At 37.6% G+C, this 24502-nt stretch overlaps 2 protein-coding genes across 8 annotated transcripts in view; one reads left to right on the top strand and one right to left on the bottom strand.

Annotated features, from left to right (window-relative positions):
• The window catches only part of WASF1 (WASP family member 1), a 29988-nt gene extending 6613 nt beyond the window's left edge, over positions 1–23375 (bottom strand). For 2 of the 7 annotated variants that reach the window (XM_036414571.2, XM_036414574.2), the window contains exons 1-5: positions 22721–23050; positions 5029–5189; positions 3775–3909; positions 2080–2233; positions 828–972 (exon numbers count right to left, since the gene is read on the bottom strand). In XM_036414571.2, coding sequence (XP_036270464.1) covers positions 828–972; positions 2080–2233; positions 3775–3909; positions 5029–5161 — 567 coding nt within the window. In that variant the 5' untranslated portion in view covers positions 5162–5189; positions 22721–23050. Of the gene's footprint in view, positions 1–827; positions 973–2079; positions 2234–3774; positions 3910–5028; positions 5190–14355; positions 14415–21052; positions 21076–22720; positions 23051–23073 lie in introns of those variants that run through there. The other 5 variants (XM_045573389.1, XM_045573390.1, XM_036414576.2 and 2 more) reach the window with 5 other exon arrangements.
• A 163-nt stretch (positions 23376–23538) lies between these two features.
• CDC40 (cell division cycle 40) overlaps positions 23539–24502 on the top strand; it is a 40444-nt gene continuing 39480 nt past the window's right edge. Inside the window, exon 1 of the mRNA XM_036414570.2 lies at positions 23539–23892. Coding sequence (XP_036270463.1) covers positions 23704–23892 — 189 coding nt within the window. The 5' untranslated portion in view covers positions 23539–23703. The remainder of the gene's footprint in view (positions 23893–24502) is intronic.

The raw sequence follows: 24502 nt of genomic DNA, 5'->3' as shown, positions 1-24502 counted from the left end.
TAAACTAGATGGGCATGTCTATTTAAGGCATTTCAGTTCCAAAATTTTAAAATCACTGTGGTTGTCAAACAAAACCCGCTTGCAGGTATAACCTGGGCTGCCAGTCACCAGTTTGGAAACTCTGGCTAGAACACTGGAATAATGTCTGGTGAAGAAGATAACAGGAATGCACTATGGGAACCGGGGGTGGGGGTGGGAAGAGGAGAGAGTTATAGGAGAAAGGGGTGATGGAGATAGGCTTTGCCTCCTTCATAATTCCTAAATTCAGCATTGCCTCCTCCCTCTGTATTTCTGGTTATCATTAACATGAAATAAAGCAAATCCAAGTGAATTTTATCAGAATATGGAAAATGAAAACATAGTAGACGGGTAACAGGAATTTAGTGAGAGTATAATAACCTTTTCAAAACATTTAGGATATGCCCCATGGTTAAAAACATTAACTTAATCTACTTTACCAATATTTGCACAACATTCCTTTGTTCCTTCTTACTAGAATGCCCTTCTCTTCCCTGGCCCACCTAATTCCTATTTGTTGTTCGAGATACACTGTAAGTTTTGTTAGAAGTGTTTACTAACCCTGTTCTCTGTTTAAACCAAATTCTTTTCCTCTGCTATGGCACTTATCACATCATGTTACAATAACTTAATTCTATCTGTGTGTAATTTAATTATAGTGATCTACTCTGCTCAGACTGTGATCTTTTGCGTGATTATAAAGACTTCAGTTGATTACTTGGACCCAATAAAAGAAAACTGTCAAGGTACAGAACTATTAATAATAAATTTCCATATGTGCAATAAAACACAAGTACTCGAAAACTAACTTCAATTTTTTGAATCTCTTGTAATACCTTCTGCTTCCTCTTTTCCTTCCTCTTATCCTCTGTATCTTGCAACATTTTTTCTTTCCATAAATCAAAGAAATATGAAGGATTGGTATAAAACTTCAAACCTTCTTTACCATCATCTCTGAAATATAAAATATCAATTAAAATATGTATTAGTAAGACCTACGTAATCAGAATAAAGATAGTTTCACTGAAATGTTTTTTTCTCTTACATGAATAAAATATAGCATATGTAAAAATAGCGACAAAATAAATTAGAATACTGCACCAACAGAACATTTCTCACAAGTCAGATAAGAAACTAAGAACAATGGAAAACTAGATATTTTTCAAAGCTGGTGTTAATAATTTAAAGTACAGCTGGACAATTTTCATTCCTAAATTCTAGTGAATACCGTTTTCTCAAAGTGCTTAGAGAAATTCCAATAATGAGAAATGGTTCTGCCAAAGAGAAAAGCCTAAAAGGACAATCATATCATTTAGAATAGAGAAATTATACAGGTTTTCTGCCAATACTCTCATTTACTTATTATCTTACCAAACCCCCAAAATACCACCTAATAGTCACTCTTGTAGTAAAACAGTTATTTATATCTAAATGCCTTGCATACTGACAAAGAGTTTCAAATAACTGTCTGAATAACATTTTATTCAGGATATGTGTTATGCATCTTAAATTACCTATTTAGCAAATCACATGGAAGAACTCCAAAAAAAAAAAAAAAAAAAAAAAAAAAAAAAAAAAAAAAAAAAAAAAAAAAAAGAGGCTAAACAGTAATTCTAGATTTAAAATACATTTTTAAAACATTGTACTTCATACTCATTATGTAAATTTAATGCACATAGATCAAGAAATTAGACAAGCAAAAATAACATTTTTGGTAGAATTCTGTGTTCTTTTATATCCCATCTGATTAGAAATTAAATCTAAACGATAATATCAACTCCTTACCCTTCATAATACTACGTTTGTCATTGGCTTTTCTTATTAATACTCAAAAACATTTCCCTTGAACTAGCCTTATCTTTTGTATGCTAGAACTCTGGGAACTCAGTGAATAAAGCAACGGCTTTCTAAAGTGGTAGGTATGATAGATTACAAGGATTCCTGTATAGCTCAGTAAAATAAAGGATGCTTGGGGACTTGGCATTTATAGGTAGAGTGCTACCTATCTGAACTTGAAGTCTGAGGTAAATAACCAGCCTTCTTATCGATTAGCCGACTGACCTATAAGGAGTGAGTATGTTGAGAGGTGGAGGCTGCTCACAAACATCATATGTCTCCTGTAAGGGAATAGGCAAAGTCTTGCGGTCGAAAAGCTGCTGATCTTGAATTGTAGAACTTCGGAAAGCCTTTCTCATTGTTATATCTTGCAAAGACACTAAAAAATAAATCAACAATGTATTTTGCTTATTTTTTTTAAGATGATTTAACATACGAATACATTCACATACTATATTTGTTTAAAAGTCAGCATGGCTCAGGAGGTTATAACTGTAATGGCTTATGAATCAGGAACCGTATTTTAAATGCTCTACCATTATATACTATGTCATTGTGTGCCTAATTTCCCCAAATGGGTTTTAATGCAACCTTTTGATTTCTAAGGATCAGAATGCTCTAATGACACCTGAAGCATATTTATATTCCGAACAAATACAACTCTTTCTTTTCTCTGCTTGCCATCCCCCGTCCCCACCAACACACATTCTTCTTTTTTTCTATAACCCCCTTTCCCCATCACCCTTTTTAAATTTATTTAGCTTGTATCAATAACACTGAAGGAATTATTTCGTTATCAGTAGCAGTCTGGGCTAAATAAGAGGTCAACAGTGTATTTAACGGTAATTTAAACAAAAAACATTGATATTACACTCTACAATTTCATAATGTTATTTTTTTTAACTGAGTTAAAAAAATATAGGTGAAATAACTGAAAATCCCTTCTATCCAATATCCCCTAAACAATTTCTATTAAATAGTTCAGCTTTTAGATTCTCAATTCAAACAACGCTCCACATAATTCTAAAGAAAATTATAAACAACTAAAGGCCTGGTGCATGAAAATTCATGTATTGGAGGGGGGTAGGTCCCTCTGCCTGACCTGCCCCCTCTCACAGTCCAGGAGCCCTCAGGGGGAGGAGGCAACTGGCGATCAGGGAAAGGTGCTGCCCCCATCACACTTCTGCTGCTGCCACTGCCAGCAGTGCAAGCCTCGGCCTGGCCCTGACACCTGAGCCTTGGCTGGCCCTTGGCAGCTGGGCAGTCACCATCTAAGGCTTGCCTGCACCTTGAGCCAGCTCTGGGCAGCTGGGAAGCTGCCATTTGAGGTTTGCCTGCACTTCGGGCCGGTCCTGGGAAGCTGGGGATTGAGGGGACTGGGAGACTCAGGAGGCAGGTGCAGAGCAGCCAGACTGGCCTGGGCGGGCCCGGCTGTGTCACATGCCTGCCGCTCCCATGGGGCTGAGGGGACTGGGCACCACCATCTTTGAGGGTGTGACAGTCAATTAGCATATTCCCTCCTTATTGGCTGTGGGCACATCCCTAGTAAGGGGTGTGCAGGAGGCAGCTGGTCGATGTTTCTCATTGATGTTTCTAGTTCTCTATCCCTCTCCCTTCCTCTCTGTAAAAAAATCAATAAAATATATATTTTTTAAAAAGATAGAGAAAAAATCTGGTAAGTTATTCCTATGTCAAAAACTTGACTTATTTTAGTTAATAAAAAGAGATTTAAAAAAATAAGTACCGGTAGAAATAAAACCAGAAAAGTCATGCTAATGGCATTTATAGCTAATCTACTAATTATTACAACATGTATAGAAAAGATTTATAAAAAATTCATGTTTAATACTGTTCTTAAATATTTCACTCATCTCACCTAACTTAAAGTATATGTGAAAGAAAATATATAAATAAACTTACATTCTTCTTCTTTAGGGTCAAGCTGTGTAACACTAACAGATAAACGGTCCACACGTTCTTGTAATGAGTTAACTCTGAAGGAAAAACTATGTGCTTCATTGAATAATTCTCCAAATATATCTTCAGCATATTTACCTAAACAAAAATGAAGCATATGCCACATAATTTAATGTGATCAGAGGTAAATATCCAACAATTCAATGTTTAAAGGTGCTGTGCTGATAAATTTGGCATTTTTAAGTTGCTCTTCCTACAAGTGTGTATATCCAAACCCTCTCACTTGAACCAAATTAGATTAACCACCTCTTTTTATCTTGTATTAAATACTCAATTGTAAAAATAAAAGAAAAAGGCTAAAAGGAAAAGGAAGAGCCAATCCTGCCTGTAGGGACAATCTACGTGGGAGGGTAGATCTGTGAAGATAAATCTAAGTACATTTAGAGAACATTTCTAGGCCAAAAACACCTTTTTTTATCTTTAAAATGAAATATAAATGGCTTATTAAAAATCAAAAGACAGTCTGGATTTATTTTTCAATTTTCTATAATAGTATTAAATAATTTCCCACTATTCTAAATTAAATCCTTCACCTAGTAGCTCTGTTCTGTGATCTTATAATGGGAACACACTGCCCGTCCCCTCCTCTCCCACAAGCCCAGTCCACTGCCTTTTATTAGTTGGCCAATCTGCTTGCCTTCTGTCTGTCAGAGGCCAGGTTCACTTGCTATTTTCACATCATCCTGCATATCAGACTCTTGACTAATATCCTAATATCTTTTAAACAACTCAAATTTGACTAAATCAATCCAGTGAGTAGCGATTACCCCATACCTTTCATTTGTAGAAATTTGATAATTAAAAATATTTCCCTGGGCTAATAAAATATATGTAAAGAGAGACACCAGTGACCCCAAACAGTTAAAGCCTCTAAAAAGTAAACAGCAATAACAAGCAAGCAGAAATATAATTCTGGCTCTACCTTTCATAGATAAATCTCAGTAATTCTTATCCATCATGTGATTATGTCCCTGAAGATTCTGTCCTTATTTCCCTTCCCCAGAGGAAACACGCAGAAGAAGAAATGATTTTAAAACTCATTAATGTTACTTAACATGACCGCATTTTCCAGGATAACATTGTATTCTCACCTATTATCTCCCTCTCATCTCCATTAATCACAAGAACATCTTAATACGTTACAGCATAACATTCTGGTTTGGAAGTAATAGTTTTAATTGATATAAAAATACTTACTTAGGCTACTTAGTTGTCTAATTATATTTGCCAAGGAAATATTGGTTACACATTCTAGTTCATTCTTAATGCCTCTAGGCAGTGCTGTGTGGCACAAGTGCCTAGGATCGATATTTCTTTTCACTAATGGCATGTTGAACTCAACCTCTGTGCCAGTTCACCTGTAGAAAAATCAAACAGTAAGTGAACATTATTCCTTTGGAACCAACACAGAGCAAGACCTCATCTTTTACATTTAATAATAAAGTATCTGCCAGTATAAGACAATGAAAATAGAATCACAATGAAAATAAATCATACTTCATTTGTCAACCTTTTATCTTCATCTATTAGAATGTCAACATTATATAAAACATTGGGGGAGGGGGGGTTTGGAACCCTTGCTTTCAAAGTCAGTTACTTCACAGTGATTTCATAGTCACCATCATGACTACACTCCAAAAACTGTTGACTTATTACAACTGGGGATTTAGTTCTACAGAATTGGTATGAAAGCTTCTCCTTAATAAGTGCCTAAAAGGATTCAAGAAGCTGGAAACTTAGTGTCAAATTTACATTTCCATATGTGGAAGAAAAGGCCCACATACTAAACCTAAAAGGCTCAGGGAGGCCTGCATGGCAGGCCCTACAAACCACAGAGATCTAAAGTAACTATAGCATGACCTGAAATGAAAACTTTCTAAAAGTGAGTCATGGTGGGTTGTCATGTCCTAGGCCTGATTCTGCCTTGACAAAAGTCAATCTTTACCTCAACTGAGCCTTTCTATTGTCTTTTTGGGTTCACGATAGATAACACATTTGGAATGTCAGAGTACTCCCCTTTTTTTCCACTCCTCTGGGCAAACTCCACAGCAGAGACCACACAACTCCTCACTGCCCGAATACCATCTCTACGTGCTATAAATGTTGTTAACTATCCTATACTCATCAACGTATAAGAAATATGTGTTTCTCCCTTTTACTCTATCCAATCTCAGAGAGTCCCCCCACTTTGCTTCTTCCTGCTTCCTTAATTAATCCACCACCAATGGATTTCATGTAAACCCTCGCCTTGAGTCCCTCCTTAGACTGTAATGTATAAAATAAGCGGCAAAACTGCCATTCTCTAGAGCACATGTGTCAAACACAAGGCCCTCGGGCCAAATCCGTCCCGCCAGGCCTTGCAATGTGGCCCGCCCCGCGCTGTCATCACTGCACTCCGCTGCGTTTCCATCACAATGACAGTTTATGACTGTTCAGTAAACCATTCGGCCCGAGATTTAGGCTGGATTTTAGATTTTGGCCCCTTCTCTGATTGAGTTCGACACCCCTACTCTAGAGCGTTTTCTCAATCCATTGAGATTTTTCTTCCTGGCAATTATCATCAGTTTGGCTCAAATAAACTTATAAAAATTCTCTACAGGTTTGGATGCCACTTATATAGACACATAAATTTTTCAGGTTCAATAGCTGAGGAGAAATATTCCAAGTAGCCATACATCCTCAAATTAATTAAAAGAGTTCAACCTCTTTGAATTTCAGTCAGTCCTAACTTCCCAGGCTTCCCCTATGCACACATTTCAATGGTTATACAAGTCCCCCATCCAATTTCACTCACCACAGTACATTAACTGTAACTGCATAAATACAACTATTTTTCAGGACTTCAGTCCACACATTGCTATGCTAATAAGAGATGCACATCATCATCAGTGGCCAATCAATGTTGAGGGCCGACTGGGAAGGAACACGGGCTTTTCTTTAAATTGTTGTCAGCTGAGTCTGAGGCACTGGCAGAGCTGCATCTGGGATACATATTATATTTCCCCAAGAAGGGGGAGACATGTAATCAGCTTGGCCTTCATATCATCAGCCCAGGTGTCTGCAGGGGTGGGTCTAGATATGTAAATCCAGTCAACCTCCAGGAATGCTCTGGCCTACTTAAGAATGCACATAAGCTTCTTTGATCCTAAGTTTTGGTGTTACTTCCTGGTATTTGGGGGTATAAAATAAATGTGCTGAGTCACCAGCTGCCTCTCTATCAGAGAGAATGGCGTCCCACCTAGCTCCTAGCTTGGTTCTATTTCTGCGTCCTGCTCTCTTTCTTTCTTTTATTTCTTAATCCCCAGCTCCTCCACTCAGCAACCAGACTCCTTCCTCTTCCATGCTGGAAGCGGAAAAGAGAGAAACACCTCCACAAATCAAGCCACTTTTTTTCAAAGTAGGTTGGTGATTGGTTATTCTTCATCTGCTTTTCAACCAGCCTATGGACAGACAGCAAAACATATAGTGGGATAAACTCATGTGAAATTTTACAAAATGGGTAAATGAAAGAGAATGGCCAACAAAGATAAAAGTGCAGCAAAGAGACAAAAAATGTTAATGTTAAAAATAACGAAATTAAAATCGAATGTCAGTAGAATAGAAGAAATAACTGATAAGAATGTTGTCCCTGCCTCCGTTGGAGACCCTAGATATGCAGTCAAAGAAACTGGTGAAGTCAAACTTATTGACATAATCAGGGAAAGTAGTTGTGACAAAAGACGTCCCAGAGGAAGTGACGCCAGAAAACAACTTCACACTAAAAGGAACTCACAGGTATTTCACCACATTGAAAGTGTAAGGAACAAAATGTTGAAAGCTGGTCTAAATTTAGTAGAAAGGAGTGAGACAATTTGCCAAGGCACAGAAAAGATGCTCACTCTGTTAGCTGTTCTGTTATAAAAGGCAAAGAAAGCACTGTTCAAAGTACTCTTGATAAGTTTTTTGTTTTTTGTATTTTGTGTGTTTCTACAAAATTAAGCACTTTAATTGTTTCTAATGTTTCATATTACATTATACTAAAGTTTTATTATTTTTTTATTTCTCTATACATTTATTACCAACATAGGAGAGTTTTTAATGTTTTGACAACTTTTTTTAAAGACCATGGAACAACAGTAATTTTCCCCATTGATTACTAATCTAATTTTTGCATGGTTTTAGCTTGTATGTTCATATGGTCATATTTATTTATTTATTTATTTATTTATTTATTTATTTATTTATTTTTGTCCCACTCTGTCATGCAAAGAAAGGACTGCCTATATTTATTTCTGGTAAATAATGGTTGCTGGAGGAAGTAATTTATTATTTACTGGGCTTTAATGGCTACCAAATGAAAAGTTTTAGAGAAATCTAATTGTACTGAAGTGTTACTTATCAACATTCTTTAAAAAAAAAAAAACTTTTGTATGAAATTTGTCTCCTTTGACCTGTTTGTTCATTATTCTCTCTACATTTAAAAATGTTAAAAAATTCTACAATATGAAACACAAAACAGTATACAAAATTGTACAGTTCAATGATTTCAGCAAATACTCATGCAACCCCACAGAAGAAATAAGACATACCCTGGACCCCAGAACCCTCCCACTCTGGTCCCTTCCCAATCACCCTTGCTTCCTTCTTCTCCAAATGACCATTATTTTGACTTTTATAAGCATTTCCTTGTTCTTCTTTATACTTAAGCAGGTAACTCTAAATGTTACTAGGGGCCCAGCACACAAAATTCGTGCACTGGGGAGGGGTCCCTCAGCCTTGCTGCCCTTTCTCACATACTGGGAGCCATCAGGGAATGTCCTACTGATGGCTGAGGCCCGCTCCCTGTTGGAGCAGTCTGTCCTTCCTTTGCAGGAGGCGATCGGGCTGATCAGGGGAAGGCCCCATCACCTGCTACTGCAGCCACTGCCAGTCACTGCAGCTGCCATGATATTTTCATCAACAAGGACTCCAGTCCCTTCACCATGAAAAAATGACAACTTTCTTTAGGCATTTTCAAGATGTGCCTTTCATAAGGCACGACATTTCTTTATTTTTCTTCTCATCCTCACCTGAGGATATGTTTCCACTGATTTTTCCCCCTTCCCTCCAATCCCAGGCTCGGCCCCTTCCCACGCCTAAAGCCCCTGGCCCAGAACCTCCTGGGAGCCAGGTATGTATGCAAATTGACCGTCATCTTTATTGAGTTAATTTGCATACTCACTCTCTAGGCTGTAGGCATAGCAGAGGTATGGTCAATTTACATGTTTATTGTTATGAAAGATCATTTTGTTTTGATTGCTTTTTGGAGCTTATGTATTAATAAGTGGAATCAAATGGTATTATTTTATGTCTTGCCCTTTTCATTCAACATTGTATTTGTACCATTTATCTTGCTTTGTACAGATCCAGGATGTTCACTTTTATTGTTATGTAATAGTCCATGATATGATGACACCACATTTACTCCTTCTAAAGAGCCCACTAGGCCATTGTTCCAAAAGTGGCTGCATCCACATATACGCCTTCCAGCTGAGTAAGAGGCTGCTGCCATTCCACATCGACAAGATGTCTGCTATAGGGTTTTGTGTTGCTTTGTTGTGTACACATCTTTTAACAGATTAAGGATGCTCCTATATATTTCTAGTTTGCTCAGACTTTGTTTTATCATGAATGATGATTATTTTATCAAATATTTTCCTATATCTATTATGAGGATCATTTAACTTTCTTTTATTATTAATGTAATAAACTACATTGGTTTGGTTTTTTTTTTGTTAAAACAACTTTGCATCCTTGGAATAAACTCAGCTTGGTTAAGATATATGTGATAGGCAGAATAATAGCCCTCCAAAGATATCTACTTTCTAGTCCCCAGAATCTGTGAATATATTACAGGGCAAAGGGAAATTAAGGTAGCAGATATAAATAATTAAGTTTAATGAGCTGACCTCAAAATGGGGAGATTATATCTTTTTTATATTCAGCTGGGTTTGGTTTGGGTTTGTTAGTACGTTGTAAATTTTGCATTTATATTCCTGAGAGAAACTGGTCCATTATTTTCCTTTTGTGTAATGTCCTTGAGATTTTTTAGTTTGCTTTATATTAAGGTTATACTGGCCTAATAAAACAAGTTGGAATATGTTCTTTCCTTCACTATTCTTTGGAATAATTTGTATAAGAAATGCATTATTTTTTTCTTAAATGTATGGTATAGTTCACTTATGAAATAATTCAGCCATAAGTTTTCTTTGTGGAAAGTTTGTCATAGACTTTTGAGATTCTCTATTTTTCAATCAATTTTTGCTATGCTGAATTTTCTAGGAATTTACCTACTTCCTCTGAAGTTTTAGATTTATTGACATCAAATTATTCTTATTATTTTTCTATGATTATAAAATTACAAAATATTCTTTTTCATTTATTACATTGATTAATTGTGCATCCTCTATCACAAAGGGCTTATCAATTTTATTAGTCTTGTTAGAGAACCAATTTTTGGCTTTACTGCATTTCATTACTGTACGTGGCTTGCTACTTCCATTACTGATGGTTTATTATTTCTTTCCTTCTGCTTTCGGTGGGTTTAATATGCTGCTCTCTTTATAACTTTATTGATATAAATGCTTATTGATAGTCAACTTCACTCAACAAAAAAAACCTTCAATGACTCCTTGCTCTGAGGCTTTACCAAGTTCTTCAGAATTGAGCCCCTCCCTGTATCTCTTGGCCGCATTTCTCACTACACTCTTCTGCCTTACTCCAATCACTCTGCACACACCTTGGTGTTTTACGATCATGCCTTTTCTCATGGTGTTCTGTCTAGAATACTTTTCCCTTTCTTATCCTCACAAAGAGTACTTAATTGTTCAAGACTAGACTCAAATATTACCTCTTTTCTAAAGCATTACTGAATCTCCTAGGCAGATGTAACCATCTATTCTTTGTAGAAGACCTTAATCTGTATATGTATCTATCGATACCTAAATCCGTGGTCAGCAAACTGCAGCTTGGATCATTGTAGAAATATTATGAATGGAAAGACCTCAACCAGCTAAATGCCAGGCAACACTTCATGAAATAGATAATATTTGATTAGAGTCTTCAAAGAGAAATGCAGTTTGACTGAACTATATAGAGTAAAAGTGGAAAAGTAGTGAAAATAAAGAATGGATAAACAAGTTGAAGACAGATACAATAGGTTACATTGCTTGTCAGGATGAAGAACTTGTCCTTAATCTTGAAAGTGAGCATCAGGTGAAAATAGTTTTAAATAGAAAAATGATGTGATATGACTGATAACTGGAAAAAAGATTAACTTGACAGGAGGATTCATTCAAATTGGGAAGAGCAGAAGAGTAGTAGACCATCAACTAACTTAAAAAAAGTATTAGGTGTTTTAGCGAGGTTGGCTAGAAGTAGAATGATGTAAAATAGAATCCGTAAGAGATTTCATAAAATAATTTTTTCAAATGGGCACCACTTATAGTGCTTACTGTGTTGCTAGCTTTCATTCTAAATGCTTTCTATCTCACAAATAATCTATGAAGAGTTTAACTCCATTTTATAAACCAGAATAAGACAGGAAGTGTAAGCAATCCTACACTACACAAACAGCATGGCGAGGACTGGAACCCAAAACCCAAATGAGTATGAGCCCAAAGTGGCAAATGTTAAATCCTTAATCTGAAAGCTGGACAAATTAATTTGTCAATTAATGTTAGAATAAATACTAATAACTATATACTCTAAAGCAAACACTAAAATATCACTAGTTACAGCCATTAAGCCAACAAAGGAGACAAAATGACATTGTTAAAAAATAAAAAATAAAATAAACTTACTAGGCTGTTTCAAATTGTGCTGCATATATCCTTTCTGACTGATGTTTCTGGTTTCTTGGGATATATTCCTAAAAGTGTGATTACTGGGTCAAATGGGAGTTCCATTTTTAATTTTTTGAGGCAACGCCATACTGTTTTTCACAGTGGCTGCACCAGTCTGCATTCCTACCAGCAGTGCACAAGGGTTCCTTTTTCTCTGCATCCTCACCAGCACTTGTCATTTGCTGATGATAGCCATTCTGACAGGGGTGAGATGGTACCTCATTGTCATTTTGATTTGCATCTCTCAGATGATTAGTGACTTTGAGCATGTTTTCATATGTCTCTTGACCTTCTATATGTCCTCTTTTGTAAGGGGTCTATTTAGGTCATTTAAGTGCCCATCAGCAGATGAGTGGATTAAAAAACTGTGGTACATCTACACAATGGAATACTATGCTGCTGTAAAAAAGGAACACTTACCATTTGCAACAGCATGGACGGGACTAAGAGCATTATGCTAAATGGAATAAGCCAGCTGGAGAAAGATAAATATCACATGATCTCACTCATTTGTGGAATATAATGGACAACATAAACTGATGAACTAAAATAGATCCAGAGACAGAGAAGCATCGAACAGACCATCCAACCTCAGGGGTAAGTGGGGGAAGGCGGGAAGAGATCAACCAAAGGACTTGTATGCATGCATATAAGCATAGCCCATGGACACAGTCAGTGGGGGGGAGAGGGGGAGTAAGGGGGGAACCGGATCAGCAGGAGTGGTCAATGGGGGAAAAAGGATTCATATGTAATACTTTAAACAATAAAGAATTTTAAAAAGACACCCCCCCCCAAAAAAATAAACCCCTACTAAATCTAAAAGACAAAAAAGGAAATAAAAGGAACTGATGAGCATTAAGGTAAAAAAGAAAACAAGTAGGAAAATGATAGGTTTAAATTCTATCATTCAATAATCTCATTAATCATAAATATCTGAATGCCAATTTATTTATTTTTAAAAAAATATATTTTATTGATTTTTTTTTACAGAGAGAAAGGGAGAGAGATAGAAAGCAAGAAACATCAATGAGAGAGAAACATCGACCAGCTGCCTCCTGAACATCCCCTACCAGGGATGTGCCCGCAACCAAGGTACATGCCCTTGACTGGAATCGAACCTGGAACCTTTCAGTTCGCAGACCGACGCTCTACACTGAGCTAAACCAGTTTCGGCTGAATGTCAATTTAAAGGAAGAGACTGTGAGAATGGGAAAAAATAGTGAGACTTATCCACATGTTGCCTATAAGAAATCTGCTTTAGACATAAATTGGTTAAAGTAAAAGGATAGAAAAAGATATATCACGCCAAGGGAAAAAGATTGAATGACTATATTAACTAATCAGACAAAGTAAATTTTAGAGAAAGAATATAAGCAGAGATAAATAGGATCATTCGTAATAATAAAGGAGTCAATTGATCAAAAAGATATAATAATCTAAAATGTTTATGCACTTTATAAAGAGCTTCAAAATAAAGTAAAAATAAAACTGCAAGGGAAAAAAACACACAGAAAAGCCCACAGGTATAGGAAGAAATTTCACCATCTCTACTTCAATAATTGATAGAATCGAGTAGGCAGAAAATCAATAAGCACATAGAGGTCTTGAAGAACACTATCAACCAACTTGACTTAACTGAATTTTATAGAACATCCAATCCCCAAACATCAGCATACACATGTTTTCAAGTTTACCAAGAAAGTCCTTATTCTGTGCCATAAAGCAAGTCAGAATAAATTTAAAAGGATTCAAGTCCTGCAAAGTATGTTTCTAACCACAATTAGAAATATCAGAAAGATAAATGGACAATTCTTATATACCTAAAAACTAGAAAACATATTTTGCAAATAGCCCCAAATCAAGGAACACATTTTTAAAAATTAGAAGTTATTTTGAACTGAGTAAAGTGGCGGGGGGGGGGGAGGGGGGGGATCAAAATTTGAGGAAAGCAGCTAAAGCAGCGCATAGAAGGAAATATGTAACACTAAAATGTCTATATTAGAAAAAAAGAATGATCTCAAATGGCCTCAACTACTTTCACTTCAATAGAAAAAAAAGAAAAAAATTAACTCAAAATAAGCAAGAAAGGAAATAGTAGAGATGAAAGCAGAAATCAATAGAATCGAGAACAGAAAAATAATGTAAGAGGGAAAAAAAAATCAATGAAACCAAAAGCTGGTTCTTTGAGAACATCAATGAAACGGCTAAATCACTAGCCTGGCTAATGGAGAGGGGAGGGAGAAGGGAGGGATACAAATTGGCAATATCTGGAATGACAGTAGTCATGTCGCTATAGATTCTAGAGATATTAAAAGAATAATTAGAGAATATTATAAACAACTTATGCCAATAAATTAAACATGAATGAAATAGGTAAATTCCATTAAAGACACAGCTATTAAAACTTACTCAAGAAGAAATACATAGCCTTTTGGAAAAAAAAAACAAAACAATATTGGAGAATTTATGCTACCTGACTTCAGTACTTATTATAAAGCTATATAACTCAAGATAGTGTAGTATTGATGTAAAGACAAATAGTCAATGGAAGAGAAGGAAGTGTCCAGAAGTTGACATAAGTGTAAGGCAATTCAATATAGAAATAATTTTTATATTGCTATAATAATTGAATATCTATATTAAAAAAAACTTTGATCCTTACCTCACACCATATACAAATGGGTCACAGATCGAAATGTAGAATGTAAAACGATAAAACTTCTACAAAAAGAAAACCAGAAAATCTTTGTGACCTTGGGTTAGGCAAAAATTTCTTCGATAACACCAAAAGCACAATCCATAAAAGAAAAAAAATTGTTAAATTGGAATTCAACAAAATTAAGAACTACTATTTTTTGGAAGATTGTTAAGGGGATAAAATGACAAACCACAGGTTGAGAGAAAATATTTGCAAATCACACATATAACACAGCACATATATCTATAATAAAGAACCCTTAAAATTCAATTAGAAAATAAATAACCCAATATATAATGGCTAAAGATTTGAATGATAGTTCACAAAAATATATACAAATGGCAAAAGAAAACTTGATCAACATTATTAGTCTTTAGGAAAATGCAAATTAAAGCCACAATGAGATACCACTATAAACCTATAATAGCTAAAATTAGAATAACAAGGAGGTAGAACAATGGAACTCACATCTTGCTTGTAGAAATATAAAATGACATGAGCACTATGAAAAACACTTCAGTACTTTCTTACAAAGTTACACATATGCCTACAGTATGACCCAGCTATTCCACATGTAGGTATTTACTCAGGAAAAGTGAAAGCATATGTCCAAACATTGACTTGTACATGAATACTCACAGCAGCTGTATTTGAAGTAGTAGCCAAAGCCTAAAAACCACCCAAACGTTCATCAACAGATGAATGAATAACAAATTGTTATCCACTGGAACAGTATTCATACATTGGGATAGTACTCACCAATAAAATTAACTAATGATACATGGACCAACATGGGTAAATTAAAATCACCATGCTGAGTGAAAGAAGCCAAACAAATAAGAGTACATACTATATGATTCCATTTATAAAGTTCTAGAAAATGCAAACTAACTTATAGTGACAGAAAGGAGATTAGTGGTTGCATACAATGGAGGTTGGGATTGGTGAAAGTGGAAAGAGGTAAGATCAGGGAATACAAAGGAAGACTATGAAATTGGGGGGGGAGAAGAAGGGTTGCTCATTATCTTGATTGTCATGATGGTTTCAGAATGAGCCCATAAGTAAAAACTTACCCAATAACTTATTGTTTGGCAATTATATTTCAATAAAGTTCTCAAAAATCCATCTAATCAAATAGCATTAACTTTTTATTCCATTGCTCTTATCATGCTAAAAATGCTTATTTTCTACCAGCTATTACCAAAAATACATTATTTAAATTTATGATAATAATATTAAACATCAACTTCAATATGCAAGACAGTATGGTTTGATTTTTCAAAAATGTTTCGAGAAATATGTATGCAAAAAATCTTGAAGACCAATAAATTAAAACAGTGAAAGTTTGGAGTAATGCGTATGTCAGTGAGATCTACTTTTTTGTCAATATATTGACTTGAAAACAAAAGTAATTATCACAATGGAAAGCTGTATGTGGCTTTATCAATTCCCATCCCTATCACTAAAAATAATCTACAACTATAAAATAGTAGATGAATTGGGTTACTAGGCATTTGTAAACTGCCTATGCCAAAGTCAAAAATTTCTCCAGAGTTCCAAACCAGTTCCCAAAAGCTCTTTAAGCAGAAGGGATTAATTACTATCCTTTCTTCTGCATCACTGTCCACACCATCCCCCAATCAGATCACTAACATCAGCACAGACTTATGCTATAATTTCATCCATCTTAAAAACACAAAACAACATGAACAACAAAAACAAACCTCTCTTCATCCCTCTCTATCTACTCCAAACCCCCAACACACACCCTGACTTCTCTGCTCTTGTTTATGGCAGAAGTCCTTGAATGAGTTCTCTGATTTCTCTCATAGGATTCTCACTTAAATCTGTTCCGTTCAGGCTTTCATTCTCAGCACTAGACCAAACCATCTTACCAAGGTCAGTTATCTGCTATATCCAGTAGTTCATTGTCAGGCCTCTTCTTGCAATCTCTAAACAGCATCTGACACAGTTAGTTGTTCACTCCTTAAAATCACTTCCTTAATTTGGCATTCAGAAGACCTCAAACTCATGGCTTTTTTTCTACCCCCTCCTTATCTTCTGAACCTGTAAACCTGAGAGTATTTCTAAGACTTAGTGCTTGAACCTTTTTTATTCATATTCACTTCATCAGTGATTTCATATTAAATGTTCTTAAAGTGAAATTGTACATCTAAATCTAACTTAAAGAACTTCATAGTTCACTGTCATCCTCAAATAAAGCCAATTATAACTCTGCTAATATTTGGGGATGCAGCTGCAGATTAAAAAAAAAAATAAGTGAAAAATAGATTTCAATAGATTATCACCATCTTTCTTTAAGTTCAATATTCCTGATAACTTAAAAATTAAAAATAATAGATTTAAATTGATAAATACCAAAACAAATACTTTTTATTCTAATTTATTACATTAGAAATATTAAAATACTAAAATAATTTCATTAAAATGTAAATCAGGGCCTTTACTATGGTTCTGGTCCCATGAGACTATAACAGTAATATCGTATATTAATGCAGATTTAATTCAAAAGCCTTTTTATAGCAATTATCTCACCTTACCCTAAAAAAAAAAAAACCTCCATAAGGATATTACAGAAAATACTATTTTAACCAGCAGTTTCATGACCTCTCACATAACAGGCTCTTACTAAGCAAATATAATGAGTTACAATTAGTTGAGAACTCCTAAATCCATCCCTACTATATTTTAAAATTTATGTTCAACTGATGACAGGTCATTAATGTCATTATTTTATACTTAATGTAACATTACAAAAAAGAAATTTACATTTTCTTTTTAATGCTAATGAATGAAACTAAGTCCTTTATAAACACATGAGACATGCTGTATTTCATTTAATTTCATGACTAGACTGAATGAAAATGATTTTTATGATATTAACCCTGACGGGGTACACTGCTGTTGGCTGCCTCTATCACAATAAAAGAATTATTTCTGCAAATAAGAAGGAGAATACATTTATAGTTAAGCACTCACTAGTAATGCATGACCCTTTTCTCCCTCCAATATTCCTACCCCAAATGATGTGGCCTATGCTGCCTGCCAACCCGAGGGTTAGAATTAGAAGCATGTAGAGTAGAACAAGGCTTTCTAAAGTGGTCATAACTGATTTGTTGGTTATAAAATTAATAAATGATAATAATTTATATAAAAATAATATTGAACACATTGTATACAACAGTAATTCTGTAGAAAAATCAATTCAGAATCAAATCGATCTCTCTTGAGGACTCCCACTGTCAGTACTTCCAGTCCTGTTGACTGGGGAGTAACACCTTCCCTTCTATTAAGCACATCAAGTATCTGGGCACTCTTTAAAAGTCCTTCCTCCAATTACTCCACCTCTAAAATGTCCCCTTCGCATATAATATTCTATCCTACCAATCCAATTTCTCATTATAAAATTTATTTGTCCTTATTAAGTTCCTGTAATCCTTTCATTCTCCTCTATTTTCAAAACCATCAATATACTTTTACTTTTGCCTCTCTTCCTACCTCATCAGCATTTCACATTCCTCTTCAAAGGAGAACTGCCCCAGACCTTAAACCCTAGTCCCAACAGAACAGTCCAATCAGAATGCAACACAAATATCCTATCTGATCACACATTCCACATTCTCTTCTGGCTCTCCTTAATTCACACTCTAACTATTAAGTCAGAGTCAATAGTTTTGCTATATCTCAGTTCTTTTCTACACTCCATTCTATGCATAATCCCACCTCTTTCCAGAATCTTGAACTGTCACCTCTAAATTACTTATACAACCTAACATCCCTGCAAATATTTAGTCCTATGCTAGATGAGTCTGCCAGAGAGCAATACAAGAATGCTTCATTAACCCAAACTCATTATATCCAAAATCAAACTCATCATCCAAGACTCTGCATTCTCCACAAAAACAAAATTTACCCATTCTTTGGACTTCCCTATTCCTAGTAATAGCAACAAATCAGTTATGACCACCATAACAAAAACCTTCCGTTAAAAACCTAAAAAGTCTAGTTTTCAAGCAAAGGCATTGGAAAAAAAAGAAAAAAAGAAAAAGATTAAAACTACAATCCTTTCAGAGGCAGATCCAGAAAGAAAAAAAATTCCCTAACGGGAAGCATATAAGCAATAATACTAGAAAGGAAAAAAATGAGCACTTGGGGGGGGGGGGATTATAATGAGCTTCTAGGTGCCTTTGAATTTTATTTGTTACTGAAAGGGCCCCCATAAGTCCTCATTTTACAATTGAGAAAAACCAGAGACCTTTCTTGAGAGCTAAAATGACATGTCCAGCCGAAACCGGTTTGGCTCAGTGGACAGAGCATAGGCCTGCGGAATGAAAGGTCCCAAAGGGCATGTACCTTGGTTGCAGGCACATCCCCAGTGGGGGATGTGCAGGAGGCAGCTGATCGATGTCTCTCTCATTGAAGTTTTCTAATTCTCTATCCCTCTACCTACCTCTCTGTAAAAAATCAATAAAATATATTAAAAATAAATAAATAAATAAAATGACTCGTCCAACATTACAGAGAAGTTCCTAGCTTCTTCCAATTCCCCCCATTCTCTAATCATTGCTGCAGGTGTGACGCTGTACCACTTTCTGAAGACCCTCTTCTCCATGACCAGTGGGTCTCAGAGATCCAGTTCCTAACACTGTCATGTCTAACACAAGACACATGGATTCCTAGCATTTTGAGGCAGATTCTGAATTGATTTTTCTACAAAAGTATTGTTGTACACAATATATTCAATATTATTTTTATATAAATTATAATAGTTTTTTACTTCTCTAGTATTATTAGTTAGCCTAATTCTTTAATTAAGGTATATTATGGATTAAACTTGGTTGGCTGTTTATTCATGTAACTATTGAGTTATGAGAAAGTAAGTTCCAAGTTATAAGCCATTTTATAAATTTTAAGGTATAATCAATCCCATTTAAAGTTAGGAAGTATCAATACACAATGACTCAAAATTATAAACTGAATGTGATAAGCTAAAAACACATTTCAGAAAAAGCGTCATTTTATACAAAGCTCTACCTCAGGGACCATTTATTTTTAAAGTTAGGTTCAGTATTTTGAACATTTAGCACAGGATATAATCTACATACACCTTTTTATTAATATTTCACTGAAAAACCGAAACTTAAAAAAAAATCCAACACATTTCTATACTCATCTTACTTAAGAAAAGCAAAACTTTTCATGTTTATTTTCATGAAGTGAGCTATAAGAGGTAAGAAAAAAATTATTATCATTTCATATATAAAGAGTTGACAATATATACATTATACAGTATCTAGTGCTAGTTCCAAATATGTGTGGGTAAAGGAATTCCAGATAAGTGGAAATTCAAAAAATATCCAAATACATTTTTCTTTTCTCTTGGGATAGTTTATGTTTCATGAGTTAAAATTTGTTTGATAAATCTATTTTTAAAATTTCTACTCAGTACATTAAATCAATGGATATTCTTCATTCATTCATTTAATCTGGTCAACCACAAAAAACAGAGCCTCTACTACTTGCTACACACTGTAGTAACAACTTTAGACTTATGATAATAAACATCAGTTCCTGTCCTCAAGAAACTTAAAAAAACCTTGAGATAACTGTATGTACTCAAGTGATAATGACAGCTGAATTTCAATTGGTCATTTAAAAAAGAAATTAAAAATATAATCAAATTAATTTTCAAAAACAATAACCCAATACAATAGTAATTTTGAAGACATTTAATAGTCTCATCGATATAAAGTAGCCTCACAAAGGAACTGAAAGCACTGTTTTGTTCTAATATATTTTAATAGTGGTTTTTGCTATGAAAATGAATTGAGTTACTCCTCCAATAAGGAAATTAAAAGCTACTATACTATGATAATGAAAATGAAGCACATAGAAATGGTACCTTCGACTATTGTGAAAATAAAGCAAAATGAGTAACTATAGTATTATGCAATAGCCATACATTGTCAGGAGGGACTATTTTAGTTAGGAACTTAATGCTAAGTCCTAAATATGTAGTTATTTACAAACCTGATAATTTCATATAGCTCCATAGCATATCTTACAAATGATCATAGCAACTATATGTATTTTGGATTTTGTCAGCTTCAAGTTTTTAATGAAAAAAGCCTTAATGTTTTCTGGAGATTTTATTTTTCACAAACTTAAACCAATATTCTGCTTGCTAATTACCAGCTTTTTTTTATCAACACTAACCATACCTATATTTAGGTATTACATACAGATATTAACTATAATACCTATTAAATTATTAAAAACTCTTGCTGTATGAGAAACATCAATTTAGAGTCATACCCTTCCAAAGCAAAATGCAATATAAATCAACCATTCTAAAATGTCAAGAAAAATCTTGACATTTTCTCATGAAATTTTACACTGAAATATTTTTCACCATTCATCAGTTAAAATATTTTTTTTAAATCTTCAAAAGCATTATGAAAACATCTTTACTGAATTTATGCATTCTACTTAGCGGAACAAATGGGTATTTTACCACCATTTAACATTTAAGGAAATCAAGGCACAAAGGTGTCCATTTTGTAAATTGCAAGGTCATTTCCTAACCAAGCATCAAATTATATGTGCGCCACTTTCAAGTGCCACAAAACAATTACTGTACCTTAAAGCAGCTCCCTCTGCAATGCCTATGTGCATTCCATTTTATCTAGAGGGCTATGGCAACAAGCTCAAACAAGAAAAGCTGGAAAGGGAGGATTACAAAAACAAAAAGAAAACACTTATTTTTGGTAGGGAATCATTTATTTTAAGATATAAACAGTTTTTAACATAGTACCAAACAACTAAGTTGTTCCTTCCATTTCCAAAAAAAATTCACCTTTCAGTTAGATCGTGCAAAATTAGAGCCTACGCATCCTTGCAGACAGAAGTTAGCAAAACGAGGGGGTAAAAGATCCTGTAGCAAATTAATTCAATACATGGGAATGCAAAAAAAGGAGAGAACTGAACAAAAAATAAAATTTAGATAAATTTAGGAAATGCTTGTTACCATAACTAAAACTCCATCTTAAATATTAAACGCTTCCTTTCGTCCAGCTGAAGACTATGGTAAGCATCATCTATTCTGTTATTAGGAAATGAAGAATGCCAAGACTTTTCTTACTGAATGCCTGAGACATTTTCATACCGTGAACTTTATTCGAGTATTCAACATAAAGACTTTTCCTAACTTAGAAACTTAAGAGCACGAGAAAAACTGTTCCTGAGAGTTCAAAGATTGAAACTGCCCATGTAATGATGAGACCTAGGTGCCATCCACAATCAGAAAAGTGAAAAGCTATCTAGCATACAGATTAAATTTAAGAGCATTAGACGGGGCTGAATAGCCAATAAATCAATTACATCAGTTACTGGACAGACATAAGACTTGGCTAAATCCGTGAGTCTAACACCAAAGGGGGGGGAAAAAATTAAAACATAATCCAAGGATAAGATTTAGACCGAGTGGCATTCCAGTCCCCAGTCTGGCTGGGCATTAGACAATGAACCGGCTATAGGACAGGCTGTGTGCAGGTTCGGGTCAGATGTGCTTTTCTGCTCATCATGATTGCAGCTCATCATGAGCAAGTGCAGGAGGAGAAGGCGTCTGAGGACCGAAGCTAGGGGGCACGCTGTAGCAAGGGGAGAAGAAAAATGGGAAAGGTGCAATGGATGCTGCATCGCTGAATAATTATCTGGGTGGCACAATGGGCGAGCACTGCCGGCAGCATCGGGGCCGAGCGAGCGGCTCCCTAACTCTCCACGAGGCACCCTCCTCCCCCACCCCCCATTCACAGGCAGCCCCCGCTTCGCCAGCTCCCCAGCGAAGAAAGGGATCCATCCATCCCCGCACTCGCTCCCCCGTTAGGTCCTCAGACCCAGACCCCGCGGCGCAGGCACGCAAACGCCGAGCTCCCTTTGCAGAGCCCCCCGGCTCCCTCCCGGCGCGAGCGGGGCTCCCCGGCCACCCCCACAGCCAGGAGGCCGGCCGGCTCCCGGGGGTGCAGGGCAGGGGCGCTCGGACGGTGGCCCCGCAGGTGAGACCCGCAGTCTCCCCGCCTCGGGCCGGCCGGCCGCCGTCTCCCTGGGCACCCAGCCCCGCGGGGCGGGCGGGCCGGTGGGCGTCGGGAGATCGGGGGCTGCGATGGGGGTGGGGGACGCTGCGGGGGAGGCGCGCCCATCACCCCCGTCACCTCTGCGGGGCTGGAGCTCCACGCCGCGCTCCCCGCGCCGGCCGGCGGGGGAGAGTCCCTCCCCCGCAAACAACGATTCCGGGGAGACGCGCGCTCACCGAGAGATCTGGGGGGCTCCTGCCTCAGCCCTCCTGCATGCTCCGGCGGCGGCCGCCGGTCCTCCTCTGCTCCCGGGTCTCCCCCTAGAGCCTCCGGGAGAGGCAGGCTCCCCGGAGTAACCCGCTCCGGGCAGCGGCCGACGCACCGGGCCGCGGGGAACGCCGCCAGCGGCGCCCACCGGTCGTCGGATCCGCCGTGTGCACGACGCGCGAGCGAACAACACCGAGCGCCGCCGCCGCCCCCCACCCGCCCCCTCCCCGCGCGCCCCGCTCCACAACCGGGCGCGGGGACCAGCGCCCGAAGCAGGGGGGGACCGCGGGACTCTCGCCCCCGAACCTCCCACACTTCCCACCGGGAGCTATTCCCCGCCGGCCAGAGTCCTCCAACTTCAGGTTCTCGCATTCCTCTCCGGCCCCCAGGACCTCGGTGCGGCCGCGGAGGGAAACTCAGCCTCCGCCCCGTCACCCTCTAAGCGGGGGATGTATGGCGATCTCCCCCCCCCATTCCTGAGGGTTCATGGTATTGCCCAATCCTCAATTTGGGGGAGGGGACACAGAGCACAGTGCCAGTCCAGGGAATGAGGGAAGAGGATAGCCAATGGAATGAACCATCCATTCGGGGGGCGGGGTCCAAGAGATGCCCGCCAGCCCCGCCCCCTCGATCTAAACTACATTTCCCATGGCGCCTCTGGTTTCCTGTCGCGCTGCACGCCGGGAGTGCAGGACAAAGTATATCGGAATTCGTAGTCTTGAGCCCACAAGGTCCTGAACGGTAGAAGCTAATATAATTCTGTTTCCCTAGATACATGTTCCAAGTTATCAGTTCTGTTGACCTTATTCTAATACGAATTAATTTATTTTAAAGTGTCATAAGTTATTTCTCAGCAAAGGAAGTAAATAATGCTGCGCATTGGCACTCTTTCAGGACCTGGGAGCCGCCGCTTCTTCCGCCTGGGCCTGGTCTCCGCAGTTCCATCGCCGACATGTCGGCTGCAATTGCAGCTCTGGCTGCTTCCTATGGTTCGGGTTCAGGGTCCGAATCGGACTCGGACAGCGAGGGCGGACGGTGTCCGCTGCCAGCCGCTGACTCCCTCATGCACCTGACCAAGTCGCCTTCCGCCAAGCCCTCCCTGGCAGTGGCGGTGGACGCGGCTCCGGAGGTGGCGGTTAAGGTAAGCGCTCTTGCTTCGGATGCGGTGCGGGGAATTGGCTTCTCCTCCAAAATCTGGCAGTCGCTGGTTAGACCCCGTTACAGACCTGCTCCGTGCCGAGAGAGGAGTTGCTAACGCTTTGAGTTCTTCTCCTTCCCACATGCATCCTCCTCGGGAGAAGCCAGGAAGTGGGAGTTCAGGACAGCGTCCCACTGCTCCCCGCCTCCCGCCTCGGACTGCAAGTGGGAAGAGGGAGTGAGATTTGTATGGGATTAGGATGAGGGGATGAAATTTGACCGTATGGGATTAGGATATGGCCTGGCTGGAGCAGGTGTCATCTCAAAAGATGAGAAAGGCCAACTCAGGACGACTCAAACTAGAGCCTATGCCCTCTCTGGAAGTGAGCAGTGGCCTGGCTTTGTTTTGTTTTTGAAGTTTGAGCTATAATAGATTCCCAGCTCCACCACTTGTCCGACGTTGGCCAAGTTTCCTACCTGTGCAATAGTGGTCATCTTAAAAGACGATCTATATTGTGTAGGTTAAGTGAAATGGCGTAAATGGAGCATGTAGCCTGGTATCTAATATAGTGCAATAAATGTTATTAGCTCTTTTGATTCTTTAGGTGCATACA

This window comes from Pipistrellus kuhlii, unplaced genomic scaffold, assembly GCF_014108245.1.
Source record: "Pipistrellus kuhlii isolate mPipKuh1 unplaced genomic scaffold, mPipKuh1.p scaffold_m20_p_5, whole genome shotgun sequence".
Taxonomy (NCBI): domain Eukaryota; kingdom Metazoa; phylum Chordata; class Mammalia; order Chiroptera; family Vespertilionidae; genus Pipistrellus; species Pipistrellus kuhlii.
This window is presented reverse-complemented; position numbering and strand designations above follow the sequence as displayed.